This window comes from Chiloscyllium punctatum, chromosome 2, assembly GCF_047496795.1.
Source record: "Chiloscyllium punctatum isolate Juve2018m chromosome 2, sChiPun1.3, whole genome shotgun sequence".
NCBI classification, from domain to species: domain Eukaryota; kingdom Metazoa; phylum Chordata; class Chondrichthyes; order Orectolobiformes; family Hemiscylliidae; genus Chiloscyllium; species Chiloscyllium punctatum.
The window spans coordinates 59969558-59985525 of NC_092740.1; the positions used below are offsets into that span (position 1 = coordinate 59969558).

The 15968-nt window shown below is 39.0% G+C and overlaps 1 protein-coding gene across 13 annotated transcripts in view; it reads right to left on the reverse strand.

The window, feature by feature from the left end:
- kiaa0825 (KIAA0825 ortholog) overlaps positions 1 to 15968 on the reverse strand; it is a 432289-nt gene that overhangs the window by 255724 nt on the left and 160597 nt on the right. For all 13 annotated transcript variants that reach the window (XM_072583064.1, XM_072583027.1, XM_072582974.1 and 10 more), the window contains one exon: positions 14817 to 15219. In XM_072583064.1, coding sequence (XP_072439165.1) covers positions 14817 to 15219 — 403 coding nt within the window. The remainder of the gene's footprint in view (positions 1 to 14816; positions 15220 to 15968) is intronic.

Genomic DNA, 15968 nt, shown 5'->3' on the forward strand with positions numbered 1-15968 from the left:
GGCATTATCCTGTGCACTGGAAATGGGAACAGCAAACCCAGCCCTGCATATTCCCCAATTCCTCCTTACTAAAACAGTTTGACATAACCATTCTCATTGAATACACCTTTCAACGCCACAGGCTGCAGCGTCATCATTTCCCAAGTATGGTCAGAACACCAGAACAAACCAATCAGATTACAGCTACAGTGCCATGCAATCAGGGTGGAGTTATTCTGGGTGTCTACAACCTGACTCCAGACTCCATAATGCCTCATGGCATAAAACTGCTTCAGAGTCATAACTGAAATCAGATAAACCACTGGGCATTAACCTGTGCACTGGAAATGGGAACAGCAAACGCAACCCTGAATATTCCCATGTTCCTCCTCATTAAAATCTGGGCTTGTGTCAAAATTGAGGGGGCAACAATTTGACGTAATTAGTCTCACTGAATATACTTTTCAATGCCACAGGCATCACCGTCAACATTTCTCAAGTATGGTCAGAACACCAGAACAGACCAACCAGATTGCAGCCACAGTGTCATGCAATCAGGATGGAGGTATCCTGGGTGTCTACAAACTGACTCCAGACTCCATAATGCCTCATGGCATCAAACATGGACAAGAAAACCTCTAGCATATACTTAACTCCTTCACAGATACATCAATTCAGATAGTGAGAGAGCCAACAGAAGGGAAAGCCATACTTGACCTCACTCTCACCAAACTGTCACAAATGCCTCTGTCCATGATGAAACTGTTTGGAGTGATCTTGTGGGGAGAAGCACTCTCATTTCCACATTGGGGATTTCTGTCATTGTCTTCCATGTCTTCACCACCATGTTAAATGGGATAGATTGGCAACTCAAAACTGCACAAAACCATGAGATGCTGTTGGCCATCAATAGCAACAGAATTGCATTAAATACAATCTGTAACCTCATGGCTTGACATATCCTCACTCGACCATTACAATCAAGCAGGAAGACCAGCTCTTCTTCAATGATGAGTACAGGATGAAACGCTAAGAACAGCACGAGGCACGCATAAAAATATCAATCTGTTGCAGCTACAGCACAAGTATTTGCATGCAAAATATAAGCAGCATGCAAAAGCCAGGGATAAGTGTTCCCACAACCAATAGACCAGATCTGAAGATTGCTCAGTATAAAGCTCTACAGTCTGCAACCTAAGCCTGCATTAGATTGCAGACTACATTAGATTAGATGGTTTGCAACCATCCTTGGCCAGATGTGCAACTGGGTGATTGATTTTGGACTCCTCTTAAGGCCCCCGGCACCACAGGCAATAGTCTTCCACAAACTTGATTCAGTCCATTTGAGATCAACAAACAGCTGAAAGCTCTGAAAAAAGTTATGGGCCCTGATGACATTCTAGCAATTGCTTTGAAGATGCAACCTCTGAACTTAGCCACATCCTATCCAAACTATGCTTGTACAGCTACAATTCTGGCATCTACCCAACAATGTGGAAAATTGCCCCAATATGTACTGTTCACAAAATGCAAGACAAATTGGCTCATTAATACCTGATCAGTCTACTCTCAATCACCAGAAAAGTTATGCAAAGGGTCATTGATAGTATTATCAATTGATACTTGCTTAGCAATGACATGTTCACTAAAGCTCAGTTTGGGTTTCACCAGGGCCACAGAAGCAATAGGAACAGGAATAGGATATTCTATGTCTCAAACTTCCCAGCCATTACATAAGATTATGGCTGATCTTCCCTTAGCTCCAACATTTCTTGCATGCCAGCTCCTCATAGTCCTCAACTCCTTAATATTTCAAAATTTTATCTACCTCCTCTTTAAAAACTTCCAGTGGTCTAGCTTCCACAACATTGGGGCAGCCAATTCCAGACATTCACTATCCTTCGTGAGAATAAATTCCTGTGTATCTCGGTTTTAAATGAGCAGTCCCTTACTTTGTCGCCTTGTTTGTGATTCTTCTATGGATGGGGACATCTTCATAACATCAATTTTGTCAAGTCCCCTCAGAATCTTGTATGCTTCAATAAGATCACCCCTCATTTCTCTATACTAAAATGAGTCAAGGACTAAACTGTTTAGCCATTTCTGACAGTAAACTCCTTCATTTCCATAAACTAGCCTTGTGAATCTCTTTTGAAACTGTGCAGTGCCAATATTGGACCAAACTATACTCAGTACTCCAGATGCAACCTCACCAACACCATGCAGAGTTGTAAAAACTTCACTATTTTTAACTCCAACTCTCAAGCAATAAAATTCTAAATGCCTTTTAATTACTGCATCTAAATGCTAACTTTTGTGTTTCATGCACTAGTATATTCAGATTTCTCTGCACTGCATGTTTTTTGGAGTCTCTCTCCATTTAAGTGGTAGTCTGCCTCTTGATTCTTCCTACCAAAGTGCATGACCACATACTTTCCTACATTAAACTATCTGCTATGTGTTTGCTCAGTCATTCAACCTATTGGAACCCTAATGCCCTAATCACAATCTACCCTCTCACATATTTTTCTATCATCAGCAAATTTGGAAACTCTGTCCCTTCCTCTAAATTATTGATATAGATAATGAATAAATGAAACTCGTAGGACCGATCTTTGTAAAACACTAAATTGAAAAAGATCCATTAAACTCTGTCTTTTGTGTGTTCACCAATCTTCAATCCATGCAAATAAATTACCCCATTTTCCTCACCACAGATGTACAGCTAACTGGCCTATAGTTTATTGCTATCTGTCTCCGTCTCTTCTTGAAGAGGGACATCACTTTCATGATTTTCCAATCTGCCAGAACCCTTCTAGAATACAATGAGTTCTGGAATATTTTAACCTCTGTCTCTGCAGCCACTTTCTTAAACCCCTTGGATGTAGACAATCAAGTCCTCGTGATCTGTCCACATTCAGTTCCAATTGTTTGTCAAATACTTTCTCCCTTGTGACAAAGACTATTACATAGTCTTTCCTCCAATTAGCACTTTGCTTATCTGATATCATTGGGATGTTTACAGTGCCTTTCACCATTGGGATTGATGTAAAATAATGGTTTAAATTGTCTGCCAGTTTCCTGTTCCTCATTTACAACTGTAAGTTCCATCCTCCAATGGTCACCCATTCACTTTAGCTATTCACTTTATTTTCATACAGTCGTAGAAGCAATGGCTCTTAGTTTTTGTATTTCTTGTCAGTTTACTTTCATAATCAATTTTCTACATTTTTACGACATTTTAAGTCATCCACTAGTTCCTAAAAAAAAAGTCCCAAACCTCTGGCTTACTTTTTCAACATTCTGCTAATATTTTCTGCTGCACTCTTCTGTTCTTTTTCTACCCCTATCTCTCACAGTTTGATTATTGCTTGCCTCTTGACTACCTTTTGGTTGAGCCCTCCTTCCATTAGTTAATTTAAAGCCATACCTAAAACAATAATTATACAATTCATCAGGGAACCGGTTCCAGCATAGTGCAAATGAAGTGCATCCCAAACGAACAGCACTTCCTTTCTCTAGAAGTGTGCCAGTGGCCCCTGAAATGAAATCTATCTCTCCAACACCAATTTCTGAACAACAGGTTTACTTCTCTAATCTTATTTATCCTCTGCCAATTTGCAAGTGGTTCAGGTAGTAATCCAGAGATTATTACCTTTGCAGTTCTGCTTTTTACTTTTGACACCGGAAGGTAAACTTTGGCACCAGGAGGGCAACTCAGCTTTTGGGACTCTCTGATGTTGCTACAGAGAACATTACCTGTGCCCCTAAGCTAAGCTATCTCCTATTATTATTGCATTTCTCTTTTTTCCCTTCAACTAAATAGTTCACTCAGCAACCTTGTAGTCTCAGCTCTCCACACCGGGAGCAAGAACCTTGAGCCTATTAGACAAGAGCACTGGCTGATGCTCCTCCAAAGCTAACTTCTGGATCCCAATACCTGAGTAACTCACAGAAACCTTCCTGATCCTGACCATGTACCAAATTTGATCGAATTAATCTAAAGGATGTGACTGCCTCATGAAATAGAGTCCAGCTACCTCTGATCCACCCTGATGTTTCACACTGTCCACGGCTGAGCCAAAGTTCAGCAACCAACATTGGCTGCAGATATAGTCACCATATATCATGCCACTATCCAGTAGCTCTCACATAGTACACTGGCTGCCTGGCCATCTCTGTTCTATTTAATTAATTGGAATATTAAATATTTGTAAAATGAATTTCTTAACTGTACACTTCAGCTGTAATAATACTTCTGATCTAAACTACTTGGCCCAATCAAAAGTGACGAAGAGAAAATATCCACTAATTACTTCCATGGTTTCCTGTGATGTTATATTTAATTTCTAACAGATAGAAACAGATGAAGAGGCTTTCTTTTTAAAATCTCCGGCTACCACTGCACTTCTTTTGCAGATGCACTTTGCAGTGCACCACCTACCACAGACATGTGTCTGAACAACTCATTATTTAAAAAAGAACTTTGCTGATTTCCAGATTCACATTAAATCCCATTCATTCATTCACCATTTGCTTACTAATGTGCACTGATTCTTGATCTAGGACACTTCAATATTAAATTCCCATCCTCATTTTCAAAACCTTTATGGTCTGGTCCCAAGTTTATACACATGTATTAAACTATAATAAAATTTATATTTGTGGCATACTCAGAATATAAATGAACACAAACTTAAAATTGTTCCAAACTATTTAAAATTAATTTGCCTCATTTACAATCATTTAATGTGAATGATGAACTGGACATATAATCAGTTCTTCCACAACACGATGGTTGCGTTCTTGTGCAAAGCCACATTATTGAAAAATCATGCTTTAGAAACAGCGTTTAAAGTATTGGTGCTGTTATCACTTTACAATAAACATGCTTTTTAAACGTTAGCGCTGTAGAAACAGCATCCCCAATTTGTCAATCGCGTGAGAGCGAATTCGTGTGGAGGAAATGCGCATTAAAACGACCTGTCGGCTAAATGCTGGGTACTCAAAGTTAGCACCAAAGTAGTGTAGTGTAAAGGTAATAAACAGAATAATGAGCTCACCTATCTACATAAATGATGGCAGACTCTATTATTATTCACACCACCTTTAAAGGTGTCTTTCAAGGTGAATGACCACAAAAATAAAGAATAGAGGGAAGGGGAACAAAGCAGATTAATAAAAAAGGAATACACTGTTAGTGCCTTTCCTTATTAGCTGATGGAATTTTCCAAATACATTGCACGAAAGAAAAAGTAATATCAAAGTAGGCCTTTAAACATCCAAATTTTTCTTTGTTAAATATTAGTTCTGAAAGGACACCATGCCGTGTTTTCAGAACATAAGGGAATAACAAACTGTGTCATTTATCAGGAATCTTGACATTGAAAAAGTTGAGGCCTCTGACCAATCAGTGCACCATGTCAGCACCTGAATCATATCCTTTTCTGTCTATCACTTTGCAGGTGAAGCAGATGATTGTATTCAGTCACACCAATGATTAATGAGTTCCTCTGTAGATTTGGGACAGCCTATCAATCATGTTATTAGAGAGAATGTGGCCTGAAAGAGGCAGTCCTCAGCCAAGGAATAACTGCATTCATCTTAATCTATGTACGCACCCAGCCAGGCAAGTCAGGGTCACTATGATGGAAAACAATAATCTTTTCTTGGACAAATTACTTTGCAAAGTCAGGCATTTCTTCAGATTCTGAATTGCATATTTATTTTAGAATATTGAGTGATGGGGTTACCACTGAGAGAACACTTCAGACTGAAAGTTATTTTAATGAACAATAATGTTAGCACAAACTACATATAAGCAGGTGATGCATTCTGCTACCATTTTCACTAGTGCTGAATGTACTGTACTTTTGAATAAACAAGTGAAGCTATTCTGTGTTACAGAACACCTATAATACTGCATTTCATATATGGAAGATTCATCAATCTACTAAGGAATTTGCTACATAATAAACAATTCCAGTACATTTAAGCAATTTATATATGGATTAATATGTTGAATAATGCAATTTTGTATGTTCTAAAAAGCAGATTTCTATCATATGACACCAAGCAACATTTCAAAATTATGATCAAATTAAACAAAAATAACATCTTTGTAGTTTCTACACTTAACCTCTGTACTCATAAAGTAACAATATTCCTATATTAAACCGGTAAAAACAAAAAATGTAAAGTGTTATTGGACGTCCTGTGGTCATAAAAGATGCTATACAAGTGTGTGTTTAAAAAGAAATATTAAATTAAATAAATATATAACACAGAACAGTATGGATAGAGGTTTTTGGTCTGGAGAGTCCATTCACTGACCTCCACAACATCAATGTGGCTAGTTTCTCATGACAAATATAGATAGATAAAATTCTACTAATGGGACATGAAAACATATAGAGGAAACATATCTGTCCAATTATATTACTGTGATGCATTTTGGGATGATTACTTCCAGTAAAGTCACCATATAAAATCAATTTGTTGATTATTTTGTATGATTGAAATGCCTATCGATCCATTTAATTAATTAATTACGTCCAATAACATAGTGGCAACACAAAAACCGATTATTTATATAACCAAACATGAAATGTCTGAAAAAAACTGCAACTACTATTCAAACTAGGAGAAAACTTACTGAATTGAAATATTTCTCAACTATATATTTCAGAAAGATACACACTAAAAAAGTAAACAAAAGATAAACTAGAGGTTTGTACTTCATGGCTGTTATTACAGTTTAAAAAATACACCTGAGACCTACAATTAAGATGGGATTCTACATAAAGGTAACACAATTTGCAAATTTCAAAATGGAAGTCCATCCATGTCCTCTCCCCACATACCAGCTCTTTGTAAATGTGACACAACATTGACAACACAATAAATACATTGCAAATAGTAAATACTTTGTTGCATGTTGTTATTACACAATAAGTACCATGCCACTTTATGTGCAAATTGCCATATCCTACTGCAATAAATGTACATAGCGATCATTCCAATCATGAAGTTGCAAACAGGAACAGCCACTACAAATCAAAAAAGTACAAACTGATAATGTACAGTCAGTAGCAGCTCCAAAAGAGAGAAATCTAATCAAATCATTTTATGCAGGATCTGAACTAAACATATTACTTGAAATGGCATTTGTAACTACTATAAAAAGATTAAAATGATAAAAAATTGAGTAAATTATTAAACTGACCTTCTCACTTTACATTTTTTTGAGCTAAGTTGCCTCCAGTAGTGTATCCATTTGAGGATATGAGTTTTTTTTTTATCCTTCCATGAGATGTGGGAATCTCTGGCAAGGTGATGCTGTTGCCATTCCCAAAATGTCCTTAAACTGAGTAGCTTGCTAGGCCTTGTCAAACAGTTCAGAGTAGTTTAGCGTCAACTACATTGCTGAGGGTCAAGAGTCACACATAGGCCAGAGAAATCAAGGATGACAGGTTCCCTTCCTTGAAGGACATTAGTAAACCAGTTAGGCTTTTACAACAATCGATAATAGTTGTGATGATCATCATTACTGAGATACATTGTACCTAGATTCATGGAATCATGAATTTAAATTCCACCAGTTGTCATGGTGAAACTCATTCCTGGGCACTGGTCTGGGCCTTTGGATTAATAGTCTTTGACATAACTGCTAAGTCACTATTTTCCCAAATGAACCAGGTATTCATTAAATTTCCCAAACTCATTACTGTTAAGGGAAGATACTTATAGAGTCACAGAAATGTACAACAGGGAAACAGACCCTTTAATCCAACTCGTCCATGCCAACCAGATATCTTAACTTAACCTCGACACATTTACGAGCAGTTAGCCCAAACAATCTAAACACTTCTTAATCATATACCCATCTTGATGCCACCACTACTTCTGGCAGTCCACACACATACCACCCTCTGTGTGAAATGTTATCCCTCAGGTCCCCTTTATACCTTTACCCTCTCACCTTAAACTATGCCCTCTAGTTTTGGTCTCCACTGTCATGGGGAAAAGATCTCGGCTATTCATTCTATCCATAACCCTCATGATTTTATAAACCTCCGACACTCCAGGGAAAATAGCCCCAGCCTATTCAGCCTCTCCCTATAGCCCAAACTCTCCAACCCTGGCAACATCCTTGTAAATCTTTTCTGACACTTTCAAGTTTAATATCGAACATCAGATTTTATTGCGTGGATACAATGTCCTAACTTGATAAATTGCACATAAACAGATACTCCAAAAATAATCACCTTATGTTTCATTTCAAACTTAATACATGCCTTTCTCATGTAAGGTTTATTCAACAGTACATATCACTAGAGACTACATCAGTGCTTATAAACTGGCTTACTCAAGCTATTACACCTGGAATTAGAATTCTGCTTTGCGATGTCAAGGTATTTCTTCAGCTCACCTAAAGCACATACTATTTTTAAATTGCTTAATTGCAGCAAAACTCACTTCTAACATTTTAAGCAAGCTGTCCCAGTTTTGTAGTAAAAACACAGTTAGCAGAGTCTATGGCTAACACATTTACTGTAGGATCAGAATCCTCATGAACTTTATAATTTGTTCAGATTCATCAATATTTTCATCATCATCATCATTTGTCATTTTGAGGTCTCTGCCACTTTACTCAAAGCAGTTCCGCACAAAACAATATTTTGTATCTCACCAGAACAATGCATATTAAGCATTGCTTGGGGCTGGCCCATTTGCCCATTACTGTCATTTGAGTTTGTTTTTTGGTCTAAGAGCCAGGTCTGAAAAAGGCTTCACTCACCCTCATCCTGTCTTAAATCCTGAAATTGTATTTATGCCTGGACTATTTTCAAATTTGACAATCATTGAGACTACAATTTGTGTCACCTGAGAATGTCTTATGTGTTCCATGAAGCTGAAGGAAAATTACTGTTTTCCACCTTTTTAAAAGCAGAAGACATCTGATCTGGAGATGTTTTTTCTTAAGAACCGGACACCAGTAATAACCAGTTGCCTGCCATTGTGCGGTGCCATTGTGCGGTACCATTGCACTGATCCAGGGATGCCCAAACTTAATTGTCATCTTTCAGTTATATCAGTTAAGTCCAGGAAATATTTTTAGATTTCAGAAAACAGAATAATTCAATTAGTCAATGCAGATAATGCTTCATAGGCATTTAATATATCGCCCTTCTTGCAATTTCAACCAGGAACTCTAAGAGACAATTTCAAACATCATTACTATCCAAAATATGGACATCCATCTCACAAAATAAACATGATTTAAATACCCACCAGACGTAGATTTCTCTTTAACAGAGTAATAACTTATGACCACATGTCCAATTCATTCTTCTATTGGTTTTGTTGTTCAAACTCTTGAGAACATAAAGCAATCAAATTAATTTTGCTCTCTGTCATTTTCCCCAATTGGCACTGAGATTTTAGCTATATTTTCTTCTCAGTTTCCAACTTTCACCTTTACACTACCATTCTCAACTACCGTGTCCTATTCCAGAATACTAAGTGAAAGACAGAATTGTAGCCTAGTCTTTTTTTTAAGATTAGATTCCCTACAGTGTGGAAGCAGGCCCTTTGGCCCAAAAAGTCCTTCCAGACCCTGCAAAGAGCAACCCACCCAGACCCATTTCCCTCCGACTAATGCACCTAACACTATGGGCAATTTAACATGGCCAATTCACCTGACAAAGTCTTGTCGCACTTTGTGTTATATACAGAAACACATTACAAATAAACATCACTCCAACAACCACAGTTTCAGTCTAGTCCTGTATAGAGCACAAGTAAACTCATGTTAATAGATTCTAATGTGCATCAGCAATAAAACTTCTGATTTACTTGCATGTATATTGAAATAACTGCACAGAGATCAGTACGCTGTCACCAAATCACCCTTTAATGACATGTGCACAGTACACTGGCTGGAGCCAGCCAGCTCGGAGTCAGCCTCTAAACTAAGGAGATTTAAACTCCTGTTTAAATTTTTAAAATTCTTTTTCCTTTTATAACCCCTCCCCCCTCCAACACTAATGTCTAACTGCAGTACGGCTTATTTTTCCCTAGCACCCATGTCGTATGTGTGCAATTGTAGGACACAATGAAGAATGAGTACAGAAATAATTATTCACATTCCACCACCAGGAAGAAAGGAAACACCCGAGTGGCCAGTGACAAGCAGTGCCCTTCTCAGCACAGGGCAACACCTGAGTGATCAAAAAGGTGAAGGGGAGGACAGGAACTAAATCAAAATAGAATTTGAGGGGGAAACAAAACACTCATCGCCCCGCGGTGTCCACCTCTCCCTGAAATCCTCCAGGGTGTTGGGAGGCAGCGCGTGCCCCTTCTCCAGGGACACCTGGGCCCAAATGTAACCGTGGAAGAGGGACAGGCAATCAGCCATAGGGCCCACTCCACGGTCCGCTGCCTGGAGCTGTTTATGGCCAGCCTGGCCAGGCCCTGGAGCCGACCCACAAGGAGATTCTCTGACCTGCTCTCTCCCCTCTGAACCGGGTGCCCATAGATCAGGAGCGTGGGGCTGAACTGCAGTCAAAAACATAAAAGGTTCTTGAGGAAAACAAAAAGTAAGTGCAGATGCCCACATGGTCCACGGACTCCACAGCACCACAGAACAAGCAGTTTGGCTGGGAGTCCATGAACCACTGTAATATGCTGCATGTTGCACCCTCTAGCCCAGATCCCCGAGCAAAAGGGGGAGGACTCGCGCGTCAAGAGCCTTCCACTGAAGATCCACACTGCCAGGTGGTAAATAGGCATGACAAGGCGTGTCCGGACGTGGATAAGGGAGAAGAGGTTGCATCAGCAGTCAATAAATGGCCAGCCATTTTACATCCCTGAGGGGGACCCAACTAAAGCTCAGAGGTGGCTCAGACTGTGGGGCACAGGCTCCTGTGGGAGGTACAGAACCTTGGGGCCAATGTGAAATTCCGTCCAGGGGTTCATGCAGATGGGATTCCACCACACACCTGAGCCTCCTCCAAGTTGGGCACAATGTTGGAGACCCTCTGTTCATTTTTTTTTAAGTTCAGGTAACCCTTTATTGTGACCCAACTTTGTTACAGTTTCAGATTCCTACACCACCCCCCCCCCCCCCCAGCAAAAAGGCGTAGAAAGAGTAGCTTTTTATTTAAAAACAGCTTAAGGTCAAAGCACACACACTCCCTTTCTTAACCTGTAGGAAGTATTGCCTCAGTCAGCAATTTCAATGTATACTCTGTATCCAAGTAGGTTTCTCCCTGTTCATTTGCTGGGGAATGGTACGGGCCCAGTGGGGGGGGAGAAAGTGGGGAGGGGGAGAAAGTGGGGGGAGGGGAGAAGTTGGTGGGGGGGGGGGTGGAGGAGACCCTCTGTTCATAATGGTCAGACAGGGCTTCCTGATTGGGCCAGTTTAACAATCTCAATCAAGGTCTCATAGCGAGTTCTACCTGGTTCCAATCATTTTATCCTCATTCCAGAAATAGTTAGGTTTATCAACAAATCTGGCTATAAATGGAGTATGCCTGTACATGCTGATCATAAATCCAAACCCCTCTAAAAGAAAAATGCTGAGACGGGGAATAAAAGGAATGAAAAACCAGAATACGTCTTTTTTAGCAAAGTACATATATATCTTCAAATTACTTAAGGTAACTTGAAAGGTAAGTCTAACAGTCAGAATGTTAGCTGAAGTCCTGCAAGTACTGGAAAAGAGATAAAATAAACACAGGTAAGTAAAAAAATTATAACTGAGGATAGATAACAGCAGATCTTTAAAGTGGTGACACATATAAAAGCATATTAATTTGCCAATTTTATGTTAATGTGAATGTTTGCTGTATGCTTTTCTGAGATTGGGTGTATCAGCCAGAAGACTGTACGAGTATTTCAGTTTGGATGGAAGCTTAAATAAACGTCTGATTTAAGTCTTCAGTTTATTTTGATATCACTAAATACTATTTGAGACCTGTTTGGGAGAAGTGATAAGATCAAAAATTAGTTTCCTTAAGTTTTTATTTGGATTTTACTACAACATTCCACACTAAACCAAGTTAAAACATAGAACATTACAGCACAGTACTGGTCCTTCGGTCCTTGATGTTGTGCTGACCTGTGAAAATAATCTGATGTCCATCTAACCTACACTGTTCTATTATTATCCATATGTATGTCCAATGCCCATTTAAATGCCCTTAAGGTTGGCGAGTCTACTATTATTGCACGCAGGCCATTCCACACCCCTAATACTCTGAGAGTGAAGAAACTACCCCTAATATCTGTCCTAAATCTATCACCCCTCAATTTAAAGCTATGTCCCCTCATGTTAGCTTTCACCATCCAAGGAAAAAAGGTTGTCATTGTCCACCCTATCTAACCCTCTGGTTATCTTCTACGTCTCAGTTAAGTCACCTCTCAACCTTTATCTCTCGAACAAAAACAGCCTCAGTTGCATCAGCCTTTCCTCATAAGATCTTCCTTCCATACCAGTCAACATCCTTGTAAGTCTCCTCTGAACACTTTCCAAAGCTTCCAAATCCTTCCTATAATGTGGTGACCAGAACTGCATGCAATATTCCAGGTGCGGCCTTACCAGTGTGTTGTACAGCTGCAACATGACCTCGTGGCTCCAAAACTCAATCCCCTACCAATTTTATATTTATTTATAAGAACAGCAGTAGGGCATTTCAGCCCCTTGAGCTTGGTTCATATTTAATATGATTATGGATGATTGAACACTTCAACATCTTTTATCCATCCTATTCCTTTTATGCCATTGGTAATCATAATTCTATTGAGATCTGCACAAAGATTGAGTCTCTGGGGTAGAGAATTCCACTGATTCATCACTCTCTGAGTAAAAACATTTGCCCTTATCACAGTTCTAAATAGCATCTCCATTAGTTTTAAACTGTACCATGATTATAGACTTCCCAACCAGGGAAAAGTTTGACATGCATTTACCCTCTATACCTCTTGGATAGATTTTGAAGGTTTCAATTGGATCACTTCTCATTTTTCAAAACTCCAGAAAGTACAGGCCCATTTTGTACAATCTCAATTTATAGGACAGTCTCTCCATCCTGGGAGCAAGTCTGATGAACCTTTCTTGCACTCTCTCAATAGTAATAATTCTTTCCTGTAGTAAAAAGACCAAAAATGCAGAGTTTCGGCCTAACCAAGCTTTGCTTTTTCTTTACTGTCATCCTCTTGCAATAAAAGCTAACTTTCTATCTGCCTTCTTAATAGTTGCTGCATTTACATAAAGGCAAAATACTGAACAGTCTGAAACAATTACAGAGAATGCTGGAGAAATTCAGCAGGTCTGGCAGCATCTATGAAGAGAGAAAACTAGAGTTAACGTTTTGAGTCTGTTATGTCCAAGTCCTCCTGAAACCTCTTTACACATTCCCCACAACATATATCCCCTGGTTAGCTTTATATCATTTGCAAATTTGGAAATACCATATTTAGTCCCCACATCCAAATCAATGATACACTGTGAAAAGATGAGGAACAAGTATTGATCCTTGTAACCCACTAGGCACACTCTGCCAATTCTAGAATGGCCCATTATTCTGACTCTCTGTTTCCTGCCTGTTATATATTCATAAATCCGTGCCAGTATATAACTTTGTACCCCACGTGCTTTAATTTTGTTAGTTAACTCCTTTAGGGGATCTTATCAAGAGCTCCCTGAACATCCAAGTATACTGTATCCATTGCTTCTCCTTCATCAATTTTGTTTGTAACATTTCTAAAAAGACTTCAACAAGTTTGTCAAACATGACTTTCCATTCATAAATCCATTCTAACTACGCTCAGTCAGATCACTTTTATTCAAGTTTCCATTTATTACATCCTGTGTCGTAGTTTCTGGCATTTTCCCCATTACTGATGCAAGGTTGACAGGTCTGCAGTTCTCGGGTTTTCTCTTTTGCCTCTATTTTGATGCTGCAATGTCCTTCTTTCCTAACATCTGGTGTCAAAATTAAGGGAACCAAGAGAAAAAGTATACTTGACTTCATACTCACCAATCTGCCTGCCACAAGTGCATCTGTCCGTAACAGTGTTGGTAAGAGTGACCACCACACAATCCTTGTGAAGACAAAGTCTCACGTTCATAATGAGAATACCGTGTATCATGTTGCAAGGCACTATCACCGTGCTAAATGGATCAGATTTTGAACAGATCTAGCAACTCAAGACTGGGCATCTATGAGGCAATAAGCTTCATCATCAGCAGCAGAATTATGTTCCAACACAATCAGCAACCTCATGGTCTGGCATATCATCCACTCAATTATTACCATAAAGCCAGGGGATCAGTCCTGGTTCAATGGAGGGTGATGGAGGGCATGCTGGAATCAGCTTCAAGTATTGTTAAAAATGATGTGTTAGCCTGGTGAAGCTACAAAACAGGATTCCTGTTCTGCGATAAATCCATAAGATTTATGGGCGAATAAGGCCATTCAGCCCATCAAAACTGCTCCAACATTTGATCATGGCTGTTGAGATTCTCAATCCCATTCTCCTGTCTTCTCCCTGTAATGCTTGACCCCCTTATTCATGAAGAACCCATCCACCTCTTCCTCTGGAAGCTCATTCCACACATGCACCACCCTCTGTGTGAAAAGGTTGCCCCTCAGATCCCTTTTATACCTTGTCAATCATTTCTGAACCATTTCAAGTTTCACAACATCCTTCCAATCGGAACGAGACCAGAATTGTACACAATTAATTTAATTATAATTAAATGACAAACTATTTATAAATACATATTCCTGAACAATATTTTATTGCAGTATATTATAACTGTTACTCACTGTTCTGTGCACAATTCTCTTGCTTTTTGTAGCTGGGATTCAATCCATTTAGGTTTCTGTTTTTCCAGAGAATTGATAACCTTGTGTATTATAGGTTTGGAATTTTCCTTTTGCTGCCCCATAATGCTCTGAAGACAATCACTCAACAAACCCAGTTTATCTTTAATCCATTTATCTATTGTAACACTTGTCAAAAGCTCTATGGCATTTCCGTCTTCGAGAGTTTGGCAAATAATTGTAACATAGCAAAGAAGGCATGATCTTCTGAGCTCAGGATTATTGTTATGAAGTTTTTTTCCTGCTAAGTTGAAGAGGTATTTAATTGTACAAGGCAATGAAGCAATTGCTGCAGGTAGGTTACCAATTACAACAGAAACAGCCTGAGCCATAAGTTTCGTCAAATCTGAAAAGATAATATTAAGGATCATAATTAGTATTATTATGCTGAAAATATCTTATGGGACTATATGCTAACAGTAAACTTATATGTTTTGTTTGTTCATAAACTATTATCAGTGTAATTTTCTGTCATGAACTTAGATTTTGGGATCTAAGGATGGAACTGGGATGGAACATGGGATGGAACTGCTCTGTGCAAGATGCCGAGGTAAACATAAATTGATAGGTCAAGGCACAGAGAGATTTTAAGTCAAGTTTTCTATATCCAGGCCTTTACTCCTGCTGAAAACAGGAAGAATGTACTAGTTCGAGAGGAAGGAGGGAGGGGACCGGACGAAAGACCCTGGTAGCAGAAGGCCACTGCTAAAGACTGTGAGTGTGTGCAAACTCTATTTGTATTAAGTGGTGAAAGCTGGTACAATTACAACATTTAAAAGGCATCGAGATGGGTAAGTGAAAGGAAAAGTTGAGAGGGATATGGGCCAAGTGCTGGCAAATGCAGCTAGATTAATTTAGGATATCTGGTTGGCATGAACATTTTGGACTGAAAAATTTGTTTCTGTGCTGTACATCTCTGACTATGACTACTAGCTCGCGTCTCTTTGAGCTACCAGAACAACAGTCACCATTCTCTTGCTTAGGCCACCAATTTAATTGGCACACTAGACCTCAATTATGCCATTTCAATCTGATCTACATATTTACTGAGGAACCCACCAGCATCAGCAGTTGTTCTTGCCACCCGAAATTTAA